At 37.8% G+C, this 20,551-nt stretch overlaps 1 protein-coding gene across 1 annotated transcript in view; it reads left to right on the top strand.

Annotated features, from left to right (window-relative positions):
* Positions 1-9,176: 9,176 nt before the first annotated feature.
* Positions 9,177-20,551, top strand: part of LOC149827683 (ARM repeat superfamily protein) — a 29,074-nt gene continuing 17,699 nt past the window's right edge. Inside the window, exons 1-8 of the mRNA XM_090019555.1 lie at positions 9,177-9,344; positions 9,523-9,645; positions 10,533-10,690; positions 12,828-12,872; positions 14,121-14,199; positions 14,298-14,371; positions 15,580-15,686; positions 16,670-16,852. Of these exons, the coding sequence (XP_089875681.1) occupies positions 9,279-9,344; positions 9,523-9,645; positions 10,533-10,690; positions 12,828-12,872; positions 14,121-14,199; positions 14,298-14,371; positions 15,580-15,686; positions 16,670-16,852 (835 nt within the window). The 5' untranslated portion in view covers positions 9,177-9,278. The remainder of the gene's footprint in view (positions 9,345-9,522; positions 9,646-10,532; positions 10,691-12,827; positions 12,873-14,120; positions 14,200-14,297; positions 14,372-15,579; positions 15,687-16,669; positions 16,853-20,551) is intronic.

Below are 20,551 nucleotides of genomic sequence, written 5' to 3'. Positions count from 1 at the left end.
ATTTTATTTTTACTTTTTATGAAAATGCATTAAAAAATCATATAAATGTGTTTGCCTACGACGAAAACACATGAAAAAATCATTGCATTTCCGCAGGCCTCACGGCGGCAACACAAATGTTGCCCTCTCTTTTTCCATAGAAAGAGAAGGTCATTTTCAACAAATTTGACCCTGTTTCAACGGAAAAAGACTGCAGAAAGTTGAAACCCTTGCGGGGAGCCTTCTTCTGCTGCACACAAACACACCCTTGGTTGTAGTAGCCATCAAGTTCTCTATGTAAGTCTTCTCCTCTTTTGCTATCACAACTTGTCAAGATCCTGGGGTACAAAATGCATGTAGATCTCTGCATATGCACACAAAATTACAAGACAAATCTGTTGGGTCGTTGGTCCAGCAAACACATCGCCTCCCCTGAATGGCGGTGGCCCTGCGTAAAGACAGGAAAACAGAGAACAAAAATGCAGGGAATTCATACCTGATCCGACCATTAGCAGGTTGTGGTTACTGGAGATGGAGGTAGCCGGAGGTTCTCTGCTCAGCCGGGCTGCAGCTACCACAAGCGCAAGCTTCCTCAGGCAGCCGGTGAGTAGACCTATATTCCACGTATATCAGGGTCGCTCATGATACCCTGTATTTATAAAGCATAGGGTGGGAACGATTTGCGTAACCGTTCCCCCTTATCGTATGCTGATTTATCAGATGAATCATCCCTGATGTGGGGATGTATCCACATCGTGGATAACCACCACGTCAATCTTGGTGGTTAATCCAACATTCTCCCACTTGATCCGACGATAAACCTTTTTAACTAGAAAAACTTATGAGAATAACTTGATGAATAGATTGGCCTTTATAATCTATTCTATAGATCCTGAGTTAAATCTCTAATTCTTATGAGATTAACAACAACCATAATAAGAATCAATAACTGAAAGTAATCATTTTATTTATATGGATATGTCAAAAAAGAGTTTAACAATCACATCCTCATTACATGTTCGGAATATAATCCTGGTGCTAGCCCTTTAGCAAGAGGATCAACGATCATCTCTTTGGTACCAATATTAACAATATAAACTAAATGATTTGCCGTCCTTTCTTTAACAACAAAATACTTCAAATCCATATGCTTGCACAACATAGTACTTTTGTTGTTATTCGAAAAGAACACCGCAACTTCATTATCACAGTAGACCTTCAGTAGCTTCCCAATGGAATCGACCACCTTTAACTATGATATGAAGTTCTTTAACTATATAGCCTGCGAAGTAGTCTTGTACAATGCTATGAATCCAGCCTCTATGGTGTGGGCAACAGTGGTCGTCTGCTTTCCACTCCTCCAAGAGATTGCGCCCCCAGTAAGTAAAAAGATGCACCCAGTAGTAGACTTTCTACTATCAAGGCATCCTCCTAAATCCGCATCTGAGTAGCCAATGACCTCGATGTGATCAACTTTATGATACATCAACATATAATCTTTTGTCCCTTGCAAGTACCGCAAAACTTTGTTAGCAGTCTTCCAATGGGGTAAACCTGGGTTAGACAAAAATCTGTCAAGCACCCCTACTGCAAAAAAATATCTGGTCGAGAACATGTCTGCGTGTACTGCAAGCTGCCAACAACTGATGCATATGGATAAGCACTCATCTGTGCTTTGTCAATATCGTTATGTGGACAATCCTTTAGGCTCAACTTGTCACCTTTTGATATGGGTGTAGAACTAAGAGTACAATTCTTCATCCCATAACACTTTAACACCTTATCTATATAGGATCTCTGGGAGAGGCCTAGAAAACCTTTTGCTCTGTCTGGACGAATCTCAATGCCAAGAACATAAGCAGCCTCACCCATATCTTTCATATCAAAATATGATGCAAGAAACTGTTTTGTCTCTAAAAGCAACTTTATATCGTTGGTTGCAAGTAAGATGTCATCCATATACAACATCAATATAATGAATTTACTCTCACTTTCCTTAAGGTATATACATTGATCAATAATATTTTCTGTAAACCCGAAAGTCACAATGACTTAGGAAAATTTAATATACCACTGTCGGGAGGCCTGTTTAAGCAAATATATTGATTTGTTGAGCTTGCAAACTAGTCAATCATTTTCAGAGATACCAAGAGGTTGTTCCATGTATACTTCTTCATTCAGATCCCCGTTGAGAAACACTGTTTTCACATCCATCTGATGTAGCTCTAAGTCATAATGAGCTACGAGGGCCAAAATTATCATCATTGATTCCTTAGTTGAGACAGGAGAAAATGTCTCATTATAGTCAATGCCCTTCATTTGGGTGAATTCTTTAGCAACCAATCTTGTTTTATGTCTCTCTATATTACCTTTGGAGTCCTTCTTGGTCTTAAAGACCCATTTACACCCTACGGACTTTACTCCCTTAGGTAACTCGACAAGATTTCACATTTGATTTTTAGCCATAGAGTCTAACTCTTCTTTCATGACTTCTATCAAGTGCGAAGATTGTTTGCTTTCAACAGCTTCCATAAAAATCAACGGATCATCATCCATATCTATGAAATCACCAGGCTCCTGAAGGTACACCATATAATCAGGATGTATGACAGATCTCCTAATCCTTGTGGATCTCCAAATAGGTCATTCTTCAAGCTTAGATTGAACCTGATCATCCTATTCATGCTCTTCTACATTGTCCACAATAGGTTCACTTTGGATTTGTGCATTAACAACTGAACAATCAACCACATCATCATTAGGAATAATAACGTGGTATCTTTCGATGTTTTCCTTAACAGGTGATAAAACTGGATCCTGTACTTCCTCAAAACCAAAACTTTGAAGTGCACTCAATCCTACTGAACCATCTTCTAGAAATTTTGCCTTATCCATTTCAACAATCTGTGGTGAGTGAGATGAGCAATAAAACTTGTACCCTTTTGATCTTTCTTGATAACTAATGAAATATCCACCGGTTGTTTTTGAATCAAAGGCTTTAATGTGGGGGTTATGTAACTTAGCCTCTACAGGACATCCCCATATGTGCATATAAGACAATGATGGTTTCCTACCTGTCCACAACTCCTAAGGAGTTTTAAGCACAGATTTTGTAGGAACCTTATTTAAAATATGCACAACAGTCCTTAAGGCTTCACCCTACAACTTTATGGAAAGTATTGAATAATTCAACATAGCTATGACCATTTCTTTAAGCGTACGATTTCTCTTTTCAGCTACACCATTCTGATAGGCACTACCAGACATGGTATATTGAAGTACAATACCTTCCTCTTTGAGAAATCGCGCTAATGGTCCTTCCCTTTGCCCCATCTCAGTAAATCTACCATAATATTCACCTCATCTATCAGACCTGACTATCTTAATAACCTTATTAGTTTGTTTCTCTACTTCTTTCTTAAATTCCTTAAACATCTGAAAAATATCAGATTTTTCAAAGATCAAGTAGAGATACATATACCGAGAATAGTCATCAATAAAGGTGACAAAATATTTTTTGCCTGTGTAACAGGGGGAAAATGGTTCGCATACATCTGTATGGACTATCTTTAATATCTCACTACTGTGTTTGACACCCTCTTTGTATGTGTTTGCTTAGCCTTTATGCAATCAACACATGGGTCATTGTCGGTAAAATCTAGAGATTTCAAGATCCCTTCATTTATGAGTCTCTTTATTCTCTTTTCAGAGATATGACCCAATCTTCAGTGCCAAAGCATGTAAGATTTAATTCATCAGGTATTTTCAGGAATATATAATAAATTACATTCATGAGAAACAAATGACAAATTAACTCTCTTTTTCCAACCACTTCTTATACTTCATGCAATCTACCTTTATGTGTCCCTTCTTCTTGCAAAAGAAGCACCTTATGGGAGTAGAGTCAGATTGCTTGTCTTGGGATGACTTATCCCCAGTTGGCTTCTTCCTAGTATTTCTCTTAAATGCATTCTTCCTTGGTCCTACCTTGGATGTATGAGAAGCCATATGTGCACTCTCCACCTCTCCTTTCAACCTCTCTTCTTCTTCAACACACTTGGACATAAGTTCATTGAACGTCCATTCATCATTATGTGTGTTGTAAGAGATTTTGAAAGGTCCGTATTTCAAAGGTAAGGATGTTAGAACTAAATGCACTAGGAAAGAATCAGAGATGATAATCTTTATGTCATTTATCCGAGACACTATGTTCCTCATCTCCAAAATGTGCTGACGAATATTTTTCCCTCTAGTATATTTCATAGATATGAGTTTTGACATCAGGGTACTGGCTCTGACCTTGTTTGAACTCACAAATTGTGCCTCAATGACACTCAGAAATTCCCTCACTGTTCTGCATTGTGGGATAGCACTGCGAATATTCTTTGCTACTTTAGATTGCAAAAGCAACAAGCTAAGCCTATTTGAGCGCTCTTACTTCTCATAAGCAATCTTTTGATCAACAGTGCTCTGGTCAGTGAGGGCAGCAGGTTCATCTATCCTTAAGGCCAGATCTAAATCCATATACCCTAATGTAAAAAGAACAATTTTTTCCAATCACTAAAATTAGATCTATCAAGAAAATGTATAGAGCTAGAGCCATCTAAAATCACAGAACTAGAAACTGCACGACAAAAGACACATATCAAGAAGCATTCGTACAAGACTAAAACTTTAATGGAAAAAGCAAAAGAATAAAGACCCTTAATATGCTTGTTTCTAGGCGAGTGAAGGGGGTCATCGGAGTCCTACTTTGGTAAGAGCTCTGACACGCAAAACCACTTCGCCTACCGACCATATTCGGTAAAACTAAGGCTTTTGTGAAGTTAGACCATCGACATAAGGTACCTTTGGATACACATGTGTGATGTATCTCGACACATTTACCTTATTCTGCCCTACTTAAATTCCAAACATGATAAAACTACCTTTGGGTCATTTATCATTTCATGAATCTAAGTACAACAATAATATTGGCTAAAAACCATATGATAATACAATATTTTGACAACATACGTGTATTAAGTCACTTTGGTGACATGAATTCACTAAGTTATCTAGCTATTCATAATGCCAATACTATACACACATCATTCACGCATGCAAAATTACAAATAAATGCATGAACAATAACCCAAGCCAGGCTTAAATGGGTAAAACCCTGGGTTCTCAAGCAAGAACCGGTTTGAACGTACTTTGAACCAGTCTGAAACAACCCCGAACCGGTTATCCAAGGGTCTGAACCGGTTCTAAACCTTATAAACCGATGTCAAGTATGAACAAAAGTTCATAAAAACCCTATAACCGTATGCCAAAATCCCTGTATTTTCTTATATTTAAGAAAACAAGGTCTTAGCATCTCAGAACCGGTGAGAAACTGAAAGGAACCGGTCAAAAACGGCTCTGAACTGGTCCCGAAAGGGGGAGGGAATCAGTCCTTGATCTGGTTCAGTCCAAATAGTGCCTGAACCCTACTGGATCCGGGTCAACCCCGGGTGTAAACTGGATCCGAGTCAGACCTGGTACAAACCGAATCCAGGCCTGACCCAGTATAAGCTGGAGTCGGGTCAGACTCGGGTTTAACTGGATCCGGGTCAGACCCAGTACAAACCAGATCCGGGTCGGACCCAATATTAATCGGATTCGGGTCAGACCCGAGTTGTATCCAGATTCGGGTCATGGTACCAGACCCGATCCGGTTCCACCCGATTAAAATCAGAACTTTAAAACTTAAAACCCATTTTTTCTGAAAAAGAGGGGTTTTCCCCATCTTCTTGCCGGCGACCAATGTCGCCCGTCGGTGACCCACGCGGCTTGCCAGCGACCCATGCTGCTTGCCGGCGATGCACCACCGGTAAAACCTGCTGCCCGACACAGCCTGCCGCCCTGAAATAGAACGACAGAGTGCCTCGAATGTCGTACGTCATCGGATGGTCCTTGACACCGGCGAATCGACCGTCGAAGGCCTCTATTTCTCGGCGATACAGTAGCCTAATGGCCTTAGGTAAAGAAAAAACCCGAAACCCCCTTGATTTTTTTTTTTTGCTGTCTGTCGCCCAACGGCGACAGTCGCCGGCTGTCGTTGACGCAATGTCGCCCCATGGTGACCTACTGTCGACAACCACCAATGTCACCCCACGGCGATGCATCTCTGCCAGAAAAAGCTATGTCGCCCCATGCCGACAGTCACCGAAAAACACTGTCGCCCAATGACGATATTTGCCTGAAAAACCATCGCAGCGGAGGGGTGGTGTGGGCCCATAACCCATTGTTGGGTCGCTGGTCCGACAAACACATCGCCTCTTATGAATGGCGGTGGCCCTGCGTAAAGACAGGAAAACAAAGAACAAAAATGCAAGGAATTCATACCTGATCCGGCCATTAGCAGGTTGTGGTTACTGGAGATGGAGCTCGTCAGAGGTTCTCTGCTCAGCCGGGCTGCAGCTACCACAAGCGCAAGCTTCCTCGGGCAGTCGGTGAGTAGACCTATATTCCAGGTATATCAGGGTTGCTCATGTATTTATAAAGCATAGGGTGGGAACAGTTTGCGTAACCGTTCCCCCTTATCATATGCTGATTTATCGGATGAATCATCCCTGATGTGGGGATGTATCCACATCGTGGATAACCAGCAGTCAATCGTGGTGGTTAATCCAACAAAATCAGCTGTTGTTTGTGATCAAGAAATAAGAAACAATGTAAAGGAGCAAAAATCAACACTTTCAAAAGAATAAAAGAATGAGAACCAATGTTTCCCTCTCAAACAGCTAAATTTGAAATTAGAACAAGGATTTTCCACATTAATCACTAAAGAATATGTATATTGTCGGAGTTATCAACACTGTTCATCTTCATGGGATCTGACTCCTTGTTCATCGCTGAACTACATGCATCTTAGATTCTTAATGTTCCTTCAATTCATCTGTTGCAAAATCTTACAAGCGGGTTTCCACCACCAAGTTTCTTTAACACATATCAAGCTCCATAGTTGCACCTATTTCAGATCTCCATCCTTCATTTTCCTTTAATGCTTTTATATTTACACAAAGAAACCGCCCACAGGATCAGAGATCTAACCGTGCTGGCTCTTGCTGTACTTACTGTTGCTATCCCTTAGCAGGCATAAGCCACATCCCACTACGCTAAAACCCTTTGAGGCTTTCATTTTTCCTTCCTATTAGTACTATTGTCAACTTCTCATATTGCACTTGTTTTATTTTCTACGCTCATCACATGCACCTCAACCACAGTCTCCATTTAATTCAGTTCTGTATTGTTCAATATTGCATCATATGATAGTGTATCCTTATTCCATAGAACACCTCTCCAGTCAATAAGCATCAAATTATCAACCATCTTGCACCATTGTCCTCATATCCATGAGCATACACGTTTTTTTCGATAAACCCTCATCGAGAACCAGGTCACTTAATGGGTCAGCCTTTTTGCAAGGTAAAACTCCGAGCTAAGGACACGACCACCCAGCCTTACGTGTAGGGATGTCAATGGGTTGAATGCAACCTAATATCCAAACCTAAATCCAAATTAGATTAGTAGGATTCAGTAGCCTAATCTGGATCCGATTAGAAATCAAATCCGGATTCAGTTTTAATTTTACATTAAAATCCAAATCTGGGACTGATTAAAATCCAAATCCGATTAAGTGTGGATATCAGGTTTAGACTAGTCAGATCTGGATTCAATTTATTTTTTTCCATTAGACTCCGAATCCAATTAAGTCAGATTCAATTAAATCAAACTTGGCAACGCCTAGATCCAACTACAATCCGACCAGTTGAGATCCGTACTTATGTGCACCAACCATGGTAATGGTTTTCGAGAGCCAGACAAACTACATTGCAGTTATTCTCCTAAAACGATTGCATTAGTAGTTTCAATATGCAAAAATAGTCCTCAAAACATAGAGCAACAGATCAACATAGAACTGAATGCATATCCTTGATCCCATGATACAAGACTGAATCTGGGAAGCAAACCACATACTGGATCTGGTAAAAGCTCGAAATCGAGGCTTTTACATGTAAAGTGTAGAAAAGAAATGAATTAGATCTGAATCTGAACATAAATGATCTGAATGTGTAAATCTCAATCCAATCCGAATAACCCGACTCTTACTTTAATGATCCGTATTTGGAAATAAAGTATTGGATACAGATAGATGGCTCGACCAAACCCGATCCATCTTCAAAAGCTGCTGTTCGTAAGCCTGGTGTTTTGAACCCGGTTACGGACTTGGTACAGGTAGTGATGTACCACATGGCTGGATCCTACTTTGCACCCATTTCCAACTTAATTACATCTCTGATTTATGTGAAAGTGATGCGTCATTAAATGCCCCATCACAGGACACGGGTAGGGCACATTATGACACACTGCCATGCACCAACAATATTTTATTATTATATGTTTGGGAGCAATGAATCGAAAGTTGTTTTGCGGTTTCCCCTTCCTCTCATACTCACTGTTTGGGAGCAGTGGCATTGCTAAATCAATGTGTTGGGACAGGTGTTATCAGGACCAACACCACGTTTCAATTACCTTTCACAAGAGGATGTTTTTGGCAATTCTATCTCTCAACATATATTTTGGCAACACAATGAAACTGTGTTTTCATTCCATTGTAAGGTAATGTTAGTTGAAAACTTTTAATAAAAACACATGTTATTGGGAAAATAATGAAATATTTGTTAAAAAATTTAAGAATTTGTCACTAACCATCAACTTTTTTTTTTCCATAAAAAAGATAAATAAATCACTTTTAAAATCAGCAACCTAGTAGCGCTGGCTAAGTCTGCCGTACTTATTATTGCTGATTAGTATGAACAAGGGCTTATTTCTTGCCCTTGTGTTGATACAAGAGGCTGATGCTTATGAGAACGAAACCCTAACCACTCGTCTAGTGGCCAAGGCCCCTTCCATTGCACTAAACCCCTTGTGGCTGACCACATGATCTTTTTTTTTTCAAAGAAATTTAAAACGTAGAACTTATGTGTCGAACTCGCGTCGCGTGTCGGGTCGAACCCGTATCATGGTGAACACTTTCGGGAAGGGTTTAAGGAGGGTTGAATAAAAGTTCACCACTTCAACGAGAGAGACAGAGAGAGAGAGAGAGAGGCGGTGCTCTGAGAGGCTAAACACGAGGGCTCTCTCTTTCCCATCGAGGAGGAAGCGATAAGAAATAAGGAAGTGGGAAGCGGAAGTGGCTCCTCTCTGAAAACCCTAGGACCCTAAAACCCTACCGTCCTGAGCTTCGTCTCTATTGGAAGAGGCTGAGAGAGATGGCGCACCCAGTCTCTCAGCCCATCAAGTCTCTCAACACGGGCCCCGGCCGCCGACGCTTCGTGGTATACTCTCTCTCTTTCTCTGAGATTCTCGGGAAAATTTTCTTTTTTTTCTGATGTTTTTTCTGGCTGGGTTTCGTCGAAGTGCGAATTACAATCTAATTGCGTTCCATCTCTTTTTTCCCTGCCGTTTCATTGCCTGGTCAGTTGATTTTGTGTCGTTATGTGTCCCTTGTTTCAGTTCAAGACATTCCATCAGCGTCTAGAGGACGTCGACATCAACGTCTTCCGCAGCCTCGAACCGGTGAAGCCTGAGCCGATGCATGGGTCGACCTTCTTCAGGGATGCTCTGGTTTATTGGCGGGTATACTCCTACGATGTCTCGTCTTCATTGGTTGCCTTCTTGGTTTTGCTTTCAAATTGTCATTTATGCTTCGTAGGCTACTTCAATTACGATTCAGAGAGGAATTCCCATTATTAAGGCACAAAGAATAAACAGTTTGCATATATGTATATACAAAGCATTAAGTAGATCACGGCCCACTGATATATCTGCCTGATAGGACTGTAATATGCCTTTCTAGTGGTTTATTTAGTACCAATTATATTTCACATCTGCATATGTTGGCATTCACTTTATTGACAACTGCTGCTGTTTGGGCCTTCCCATCCACCCTTGACATGATATTTTAAATTTGAATTGCTTGTTTTAAAGCATGTTCCACACTCATTGAACCCTGCAAACACATCTATATGGTCCAATTTATGCTCCGTTTTGGAGCCTTAAATAGGAGGCGTGTTGTGGTTTCCCCCAGTGCTCTCACGCTCTCTGCTGTTTGGGAGCTGTGGTGTTGCTAAAACACTGCATTGAGAGCAGAGTTGGCAGCCCCAATACCACATTTCAACACTATTCACAAGAGCAGGTTTTTGGCAACTCCATCGTTGACACCTTATTTTGGCAACACATGGAAATGGTGTTCCCATCTCAATGTAAGGCTCCCAAACAGAGCCGTAATTGAAAAGTTTTGGTTATGTAAGATCTCATTCATTTGTAACAGATTTATGGGATATACATCCATGCTTGAGACTTATCTTTTTTTATGTATACGTTTATATAAGTCTTTATGCATTGTTATGACAGTGCCGTTACACTTTATGAATGTTAACTGGGAAAAACAAATATGATTATTCTTTCTTTGCCTTTGTGAATCTGGTTGATCCTCAATTCTTATTTTCCTTTTGTTGAAAAAGGAATTAAATACTGCTGAAGATTTCATATCAATCTATGAGGAAGTGATGCCTTTGGTTCAAACACTGCCACAAGTATTATTGCATAAGGACAATCTTGTGTCAAAACTCACGTCGAAGTTCCACATGCAGGCGAGATTATCTCTTGAACCTATTTTCAGGTATGCGAAATCTCTTATGAAATGAAAGTTTGGTGCTCAGATATGTCAGTATATGTGTTTTTTATGTGGAAAATAGTGGTATCCTTGTTATATTCTTCAAAATTTTGTAATGCTATCATATTGGAAGACTTCCGCTTCTACCTGTTCTTCTGGGTACTAGCTACTTTGTCATTTTTGTTAGTGATTACATTCATCGAACTGGGTCAAACATCTGTTATTCAGTATGCATTGTCAAGCACAAGGAATCTAGCATTAAGTGTTGGGTCATGTGTATCTTAGTTGTACATTATCCATTGTTTCTTGTCCTTGTTTATTCCAGATAATCTTACTGTTCATCTTTAGTTCTTAGCACTTGACTTGGCTAATACAAAGGCCTAAGACTCACTATAAGTGTCCCTATTTCACTGGGAGAATAAACAGCACAAATAGGGTATAACCCCTTATCATTTTTGCCTTTGTTATCATTTATGTAAATGGAATGCTGTTGATATTTAGTCAAATTCTTGCAAGCCTTACAAACCAGTTTAGTTTGTGTACGAGATGCTAGATATGTTTTTTTACATGTATAATAGTTGTAATGGGATGGATACGTATTCAAATAGCTTGCTTGGCTTTCCAGGGCATTTTCTTAATTTGCGTTTAAGATATTCTGTCTTGTGTACATTGTGGTTGGGATTATTTTAAAGAACGTTACTGTGTGTGTATGTGCGTGCAACGTGCATGTGTGTGTGTTTGCGTACACATGTGCATCCATGTGTTAAAGCAGTTTTATCTCCTGAACATCCTAAACACTTCAAAATATATAATTATAGGTATTTTTTGCTTAATCTGAACCTGTATATGTGTTTATCATTGTTATTTACTTAAATCATGCCTTAGATCAAACCAACTTAACCAGAAAATTCATTTTTTTATCATCAAGATTTAGTGCAACATGTGCCATTGTTTTTTTATTGCTCTAAAAACACTTTGAAGCATGAAGAGGACATCATCTAAAGCATGTTTTCTACCAAGTTAATTATATAGAATATATCTGTGAGTTAAATACTTAGGCATATGCCTTTTTAAGCCATTTTCGATGGCTTAGGAGGTAAGACTCTTTAGGACCTATATATATATATATGTGTGTGTGTGTGTGTGTGTGTGTGTGTGAACATTGAAAGACATTATGCATTTTCAGCTTACAACTAATAAGTGTGGCATTCTTTCTTTTTAAAATCACCAAAATACCCATGATGGTGACTGTCATTCCATCAAACCATCAGTCACTTGTGAACTTGTTAAGGATATATATTTGTGGTAGTGAAATATTTTGTGGTTCCTGTACCACTTTTTATTGTGAATGATGGAATGCACTTTTCATCTTTTTTAAATGAGTAAAAAAGAGTACTTATCTACTTCCCCTAAACACCTCGATAATCATACATGCTTTTGACTTTTTCTCCTTTTAAGGCTTGATTGCTTCTAGGGATGGGAAACAAACTGAGCAACTTGTGGCTCAGCTCAGTCCAGCTCTTCCCAAGCTCGTTCTTGTTCAGTTTGTTTGAATGGCGAGCCAAGCACAAACTCGTTTGTTATAGATAGCAGAGTCTAGCACGAAAAGGGGTGTATGTCTCAGCTCGGCTTGTATAGGCTCATTTAGATAGAGTAGACAGAATTTATTTCATACATGTTAAAAAGCATGTTAGCTCAACTGGTTGGTTAGGTTTACTTGCATCCAACGGGTTTGGGTCCCATTCTCACTGTGGATCCTTTGATGAAAAGTGTTTTTTTCAGCTTGGGCTTAGCTCATTTGGCTTGGGCCAATACGAGCTGAGTTCAGCTCCGCTTGCTCAAACCATAAGAGCCGAGCCTGAACACTATATGGCTGGAACCTAGTTGCTTGTCACTTGTGCTTGTTTTTCTTCCTGGTTGCTTCTAGCCTTAGCAACAGTACCTAACAAATTCTGCTTGATGAAATTTTGTACTCTGTTGAAATCATGACAATTATCTTATATTCTGGTAGGAGAAGGATCTCTGTTTTTTTGGTGATGCTTCTGTGCTATACCCAAACCTTGTGATTTCATTTAGATGGCACATCTTTGTAGATTTTCAGTTGATAATGCTGAAAAACAAGTATGTTGAATTTTTGTTTTAGGTTGACTGCCGTTCTCTCCCGAGATCTCCAAGAGGAGTTTCTACCGTAAGTACATTCACATGTATCTTTGCTTTTGAACAATGAAGGCAACTTCCAGTTTATCTCATGAAAATTACTTCCAGCATATTTTTGAAGGATTTGTGTTGTTGATTCTATTGTGTTGTGCTTGTTTGTAGTCTCTATCTCTCTGTGGCTATATATATATATAGGGTTAATATTTGGTGCTATTGAAGACACATAACTATTGAGTATAAATCATGTTGTTTTCATATTTTTTAGTTTTTTTTGAAGAACGGACCTTATGGATGTGATCTACAAGGTTTGTTTAGTAGAAAATGAGTTTTGAATCATGCGATTGTGACATGTAAGCAGGTTTTCTAAGAGCTTCAAAAATCAATGGCCCACAATGCACTAAAATTTCACTACTCAAAAAATCAGACTTTTAGATCGATATGACACGATCCAAGGTTTGATCCTTAGCAAACAGACCATGTTGAAGACATCTATCAGATTGTGTTGATAAATCTTGAACCTATGATTTCCACCTCAATAGTTCCGTGCCTTCAATATATATATATTGTGGTACTGAACCACCATAACTTACTGTGTTACACACTTGATTTACATATATCCAATCTTCACAGGAAAAACTGGTCTTTAAATCATGTTTAACATGTTCTATTCACTAGTTTCACGTCTTAAATTTGACTCTAAATGATGTTTTATACGATTTTTTGACCATGATTGCCTTCATGAATTGTGAGCCATCGATTTTTCACCCTCTTAGAAATCGAATATCTGGTGTATTAGACTTGATAAGACGTCCTATCATAGTAAATAAACTATGTTAAACACATCTGTATGGTTAGACCATGCAAACAAGAGTATGTACTATCGTATGGTATCGTGGTTTGGAACCACCATATATTTTCTCATATATGTCAAGGCTGGGCAACAGGCTGGCTTAGCCTATATTTTTGGTGGGCGGCTTTCTGGTCAATCCCAGCCCACAAAAGGGCCTTGCTATCTGTGTCCCAAAGACTGTCTGCCCCAGTGAAAGGGTGGACAATGGGTCAAGTCAGGCTGGGCACTAAAGCAGCAAGTGTGTTCGGTAAAGAACACATGCACAAGGCTTTTTTGTCTTCACATGCAAATGGATTAGTTAAATGTGAAGTAGACATTCCTGCGGACTAGAGCTATCATTTGTCTATATAAAAACTTCCATAATATGTAATTTTGTTGTTGTTTGTCTATAGTTTTTGCATGGTTGTGCTGATTATGTGTTTGTTGCAGTTTTCTACAGAGGATTTGTGATTCACTTGTTACACTTCTAAGTAGTGGTGGTGATAGGGATCCTGATATTCTTGAACAGGTGAGATCTTTGCTTGCTTGTGGGATTTAGTTTCATTAGTTTAAAGATAATTTCTTTCTCAAATTGAGTGGTGCTTCTGTTGGACAAATATTTTTCAGGTCTTCACCTCACTTTCTCACATTTTTATGTATCTTCAGAAGTTTCTTGTCAAAGACATTGTTCTTGTCCTCAAGTGAGTCACTAACAGCTTTGGTCATTTTTCATTGAATGCATTCATTTTCCATCTAAACACTTTGCACCTGATGGGTAAGCTTTCTATATGGATATGTATTGGATTCCAATGTTCAATGTCATTTCAATATGGTTGTTTTCTAAGGGGTTTAAAATTTTAAATTCATGGACTTATTGAGAATTTTATGCAATGAATTTCTATGATTTTCCTTGTTAGAACTTTAAAAGAAATGATTAGTTAACCATGTGATTCTTACAATGTTTGATATATGTTATACGATTTGGACTGTTTTGTAGTTGTCTGTAACTTGAGGAAAGGTGTAGGTGACTTGTTTATAGTTGTCTCTGATTTTGGTGCAAAAGTATCTCATTCACTTTAGTTACCAGAAGCTTCTCTACAATTTGGAACCCAGATTCTCCATGAGCTCACTTGCTAGAGGCGAATTTGCTTTTAAAATCCCATTCCCTAAGCTTGTTACAGACCTACTTGTTTTTTCAACTTCCCTTAACACCCTTCTATTATTTGAAAATTTCAGAAAAGGAGTGATATCCATGTGGCATAGTTCCCAAATGTAACACTTCTAAGTTTAATCTCTCTTTGTGCTCCTTTTTTTAGTTGATATTCTTTTCTGTTCCTGAGTCTATTATTGTGTTATTACAGTGACACATGGCTATTTTTTATCTGTTCCATAATGAAAATTGCTGATATTGGTCTACTTACGTTCTGTCATTCACGAATGCTAAATGTCAACTATAAACATGGCACTTTCGGTTAATCTAGATTCACTAAAATAATTGCTCCCACATTTAAATATCTTCATTGGAGGTTCTACAAGTATTCTAGAATTTGGTATTTGTTTGGAATGGAAAGCTTAAGGTTCTATGTGGCAGGTTGTCATGGTTAGGAGTTAGGACACACACACTTCTATTAATGTGTAATTAGGTTGATTTGGGGTTGTGTTTTTTTGGTTCCACAAGGATTGAAGCAGACTTGAAATAGTGTTTTAAGTCAGTTTGGAAGTAGGTTGATAGTTTATTGATTGTACAAAATTTGTGAATGAAGATTCACTAATTTACTATTTAAACAATAATAAACTGATTTGTAGTTTCTTGAAATGCTTGCTATGCTTACATGATAAGTTACATATATTTTTTCAAGGACTTAAATGTTTTAAAACATGAATGCTAATCCCTTTTTCTCTCTGGTAGAATGACAAAGAAACTAAGATTCTACCCTCGTGACTACATCCAAGAATTTATAGCTGAGGCTCTTTCATTTTTGCTGAGAAGTGCAACCACCAAGGAGCTCATTAAAGGTAAAAGCAATGTCAATTATGTAGTGCTATCAGTTGACCCTACCAGTGAATCTTTCTATCTGGTTTTCCTCTTAACAACTTTTTCTTTCTTTTCTTTTAGATCTCACTTTTCTAGGGGACTTAGTGATTAACCCCATTATTGGCCATATCAAACAATATTTGACTAAAAATTGTTTGCTATTCGCAATGATATTTCAAATGTGGATAATTTAGTCACACACACACATATATATATATATATGTATATATGTATATATGGAATACAGAACACATTAGAGCTAGGGTTCTTGACATGCGGTCACTCCTCTCTCATTCTTTTTTTTCTTTCCTTCACATGTTGGACTACTTTGTTTTTGAAGGAAATAAAGTACAACTTCGTTTTACCTAACTATATAACCTGCTAATATACTAAGATTTTGTTTTCTAAGTGTTGAAAAGCCTATCCTTTACATTCTTTAGCTTAGCAATTTAGCTAGTATTCCCATATGTATGTGTATATATAAGTTGTCTATATGTCCTTAGCATCTCTTTGTCTAGATAGATTGGGTCTATGCCTTTAACAATAAAAGCAAGCTGCTGTAGTGGCCTTCCTTGCTTTCTCGAGGTTCTGCTGTGATAATATTGTTATCTTGCAACAGTATATAACCTGTGTTACTGAATTTACTGTCTAATGTGTGATGCAACATTGGTATCATAACTATACTTAGAAATTACAAAATTACTTCCGGCTGTGCTGCATGCCACACATGTTCATAAGATGTTTCTTCTCTTCTTGTTGTGTATACATGTTTATCTATACATGGATATTTAAATTTTTGCAGAATTTGTTTGGCTCATCTAATTTGTTGATGAAGAAAGTGTTCACAAGCGATGCATGACAAATGATTCTGATCATGAATGGCTAATGTGTACAAATTATAAAGAGTAGTCATCATTTTGTTGTAAACTGAATGCCTAACATGTTGCTCATGACTATCCTTCAGGTCTCAGGAGGATATGTTCTGAAGTTGTAAAGTTTCCAACATCAACAAGAAAAACTGGCACTTCTAGTTTGTTATGGCATGTCCTAAGGGGATCTTCATCACGGTTTCATTCAAAAGCTAAACGAGTGCTCCTCCTTTTGATGGATAATTCTATATATGAATATGCTGAAAAATTAGGCAATGGTACACTCATGTTACTAGCTAATACCTGATTGAAATCATGTTTTTTAATTGTCAACTATATGCAAGTCGAATTCTGTGTAGGTGGAAATTTCATGGCGCCCATCTCTTGTTTGAAATCTAGGGTGCAGTTAAAAAGATAGGCCTATAATTGCCCCACACACTGTTTGTATGCACAGATTCTTTGGTTGTTCTTTTCATGCTATTTTGAATGATTGTTGCTAGTGAGACACTTGACACTTAACAGTCTGTAAAAGTTCAGCATGGTACTGGCTTGTTTTTTACAATCTTTAAAAGATATTGTATTTTTTGTGTGGTATTTTTTTATGGCCGAGCCTATTTGGTGACAACACAAATTGCTAATATTTGTTTTGCCATCTAAACCTTTCAGTCACGCTCATCTTTTTAAATTTAGTTTTCTATGGTTTCTCTTTGCTGGTGTTGACAGGAATCTGCCAACAACCCTTTTACATTACTCTCTCTCTCTCTCAGAGTTTGTTTTGTTAGCAGTGCCAAAGATGATTTGTTGATTTTTAGGACAATACAAATTGCTTGGTTGCTCTCTTTCTTGCTCATGTGCATGAATCCCTTGGATTTGAAGTTTCAAATATTATGTTGCAATATTTCCATACTCTCTTTTCTTATTTTCATTTATTTTTTTTGTTTGAAAATGTGAAGTTCCTTTTATTTCACAATTGAACAATTTCCAGAAGTAGATTGAAAAAAAAAGATGACACTCGTTGCCATAGGGCCATTGAAACTAATTATACAATATTCCACCGGCAGTGTGATTTAACCTACCCATTTTTTTTCCCAGTCCAAGATAGGAGTGTACTTTGACTATATTTTCCATTTCTTACACCTTGTTTAATCACCTTAGGCAGACCCTCAACTAAGGCTGCCTAAGGTGGGACTTTTTTGATCATGTGTATTCACTCTGTATTCTGAAATATCTTGGATATCAAGAGATAATTTGTGCTCCTAGTCCCAGATTTCTTGCATATTTTGTTCAAACTTCCAACCAATCCTCCACTGGCTCTGTTTTGTTAGAGATGATGTGGAATTGTAAAGGAAAATCTCTGCAAGACGTGGAAGAGTGTTTCAGATAAGCACACCTGTTATGTTGTGCGTTACCACTATTTAGGATACATGGTTTCCTCAAGATAGTCCACTCTACTAGCGTTGAAACCAGAGTCACCAAATATTTTTTTCATTTTATTGACTTTTTAGAGGAAGTTTTTTAAAAGAACTTTAAAAACTACTTCAAAATATCTTGATATATTCAAGAGTGAAGAAAACTTCTATTACCATGATATTTTTCTCAAAAATCAAACTTCAAATTTTCTTTTCATTTTTTACTTTAAAGAAATCTCTAAGGTTTCCCTAAGATAACACTTATATTTAAGCTATTGTGAAAAATCTTTGCTGACATTATCACGATATGCATATGGTCGAAGCACTTGGGAGTCGGGGGTCGACTGACTAACCCAACCAAAATGGCATGCTTATTACCAATAAATAACCCCACTATCTCTGGATGTCTTTCTATAAGATTTGACCAATTTGGGATACAATTGTTCATTCTAGATCTGGTCCAAGCTTTGGTTTGTTTGCGGTTATGTCTGGCTGTTGAGGTTGACTTTTGGTCATGATATGGGTATATAGACAGCTGTGATTTTGACTGGCCCCATTGTATGTATAATTGTTCGTGTATACTCTATTGTGTGAATGTGGTAATATCTATATTTGAAATTGATATTTTAAAGCAGGCTAAGTATTGGGCATGATATGGGTATTGGCAGGTGTTATTTGGACTGGCCCCATGTATGTATAATTGGTTGTGTATACTCTATTGTGTGAATATGGTACTATCTATATTTGAAACTGATATTTAAATAATTCGCTTGTTGTTGGCCTTCCTCCCTTGCACCCTTATGGTTTTCAACTTTCACTTATTCTTTTAGATGAAGAATTCTGTAAGGAAGACTGTCTAACAACCAATAGGGTGTGTAAACAGGAGAGTCACGTCACTATTGTGTTGAGATTTTTTTATTGGTGCACCACATGGTACTAGATCTATCAGTGCACGTGTCAATGCCACATGCCAAAATACATTCTCCCTCTTTCTCTCTCTCTCTCTATATATATATGTGTGTGTGTGTGTGTGTGTGTAGAAAGGGTTGCTACTTAGACCTTAGTAGTTAATTTGTTTTATTTAGGTGGTGATCCCACTTATTCATGATACTACGAACGATCTGTTCCCTGCAACAAATGCTACATTTAAAAAAATAAATAAGCTCGAGTTTCTAAATATACAATTAATGAATTAAATAGTTTGCAATACTTTTGATACTGGACTTGTTTTTAAAGTAGGAGCTAGATTAACAATATATGCATCAACATACAAAGGAAGCCTATGAGATTACACATGATATATATGCACAAGGATCTCTAAATGAACTAGCAGAGAATAGCAACAGTTGAAACCTAATGAATGAAAATAACATACACCCTAAGTCACACGGACTCGGCTAGGGAGGCGACGCACCCGAGTTGACACGCCCCGACACGGGTGCGGCTTCGGACACGGGCCAGACTCGGTCAACGACAAGTTGGACTCGGTCAACGACAAGTTGGACTCGGTCAACGAGTCGAGGCTGAGTCCGTCCTCGTTTTGGACTCGGTCAACGTTGACCGAATCCAAAAATGTTAATTTTTAGGGCAAAAAACAAAAAAAAAATGATCTTTTTATATATTTTTAAAAAAAATTATATATATAGCATGAGTCTCAAACATAAGCCCCAGAAAAAAAACCCGGACCCCCCCTTTCTGCAAGGGCAAAAGTACAATTTGCAAAGTTTGTAAAAACACTCATGCTATGCCAAACTTTAGAGGACAATATCCACATATATGCACACACTGGATATATATATATATATATATATATATATATATATATATATATATATATATATATATATATATATATATATATATATATATATATATATATATATAGCCGTGTCCCCGTGTCCAAAATTTTTGAAATTGCGCCGCACCCGCACCCATGTGACATAGGATACACCTAGGTTGGTCCATAAGGGAGATCCATTGCTAAATGACAAAGGAGCGAGCTCTTAGTGATTGTATTCCTTAGTGCATATATATGAGATAATTTCAAAATTTGCTCTCTCTGCAGGACATAGAGAAGTTGAGTAATGTCATCCTTACCAACCTATGTGACAAATATTGGTAGCGATAAATCATGAAATGACAAAGAAGTGATAGGAACACGTTATGTTAAAACATTATTGCTATAAAATTCGTTGCAACAAAAACATCAACTTCATTGTTGAATATAAGGAACATTACTCTTACCTACTTCAACCTTCTATGCTAAGTTAATTTTTTTAATGTTTAATGAAGTGTAAAACCTTTTTTTTTTCGATAAGAAGTTTAAAACCTTGAATCATGATTTTTCAAAGGTGGTGAGGCCTTTGTATCCGAAGGCCCTTAATCTCTTGGATATGGGCTTATTGAATAAGTCATATAGCTTGACTTTGGTACTACAAACAAGAAGGGTGCCAGGGTTCCTATTCAATAAATTGGAATTACTTTATAAATGGTGCACCGTCTGAACTAATGCAACACAAATCTTGATGGCAAGGGATATCCTTTTTTGTTAGATTGCTTACAGCTTGC

The sequence above is a fragment of the Nuphar pumila genome, chromosome 10 (assembly GCF_984573655.1).
Source record: "Nuphar pumila chromosome 10, dmNupPumi1.hap1.1, whole genome shotgun sequence".
In the NCBI taxonomy this organism is placed as follows: domain Eukaryota; kingdom Viridiplantae; phylum Streptophyta; class Magnoliopsida; order Nymphaeales; family Nymphaeaceae; genus Nuphar; species Nuphar pumila.
Note: the sequence above shows the minus strand (reverse complement) of the source record. Positions and strands in the feature narration are given on the sequence as shown.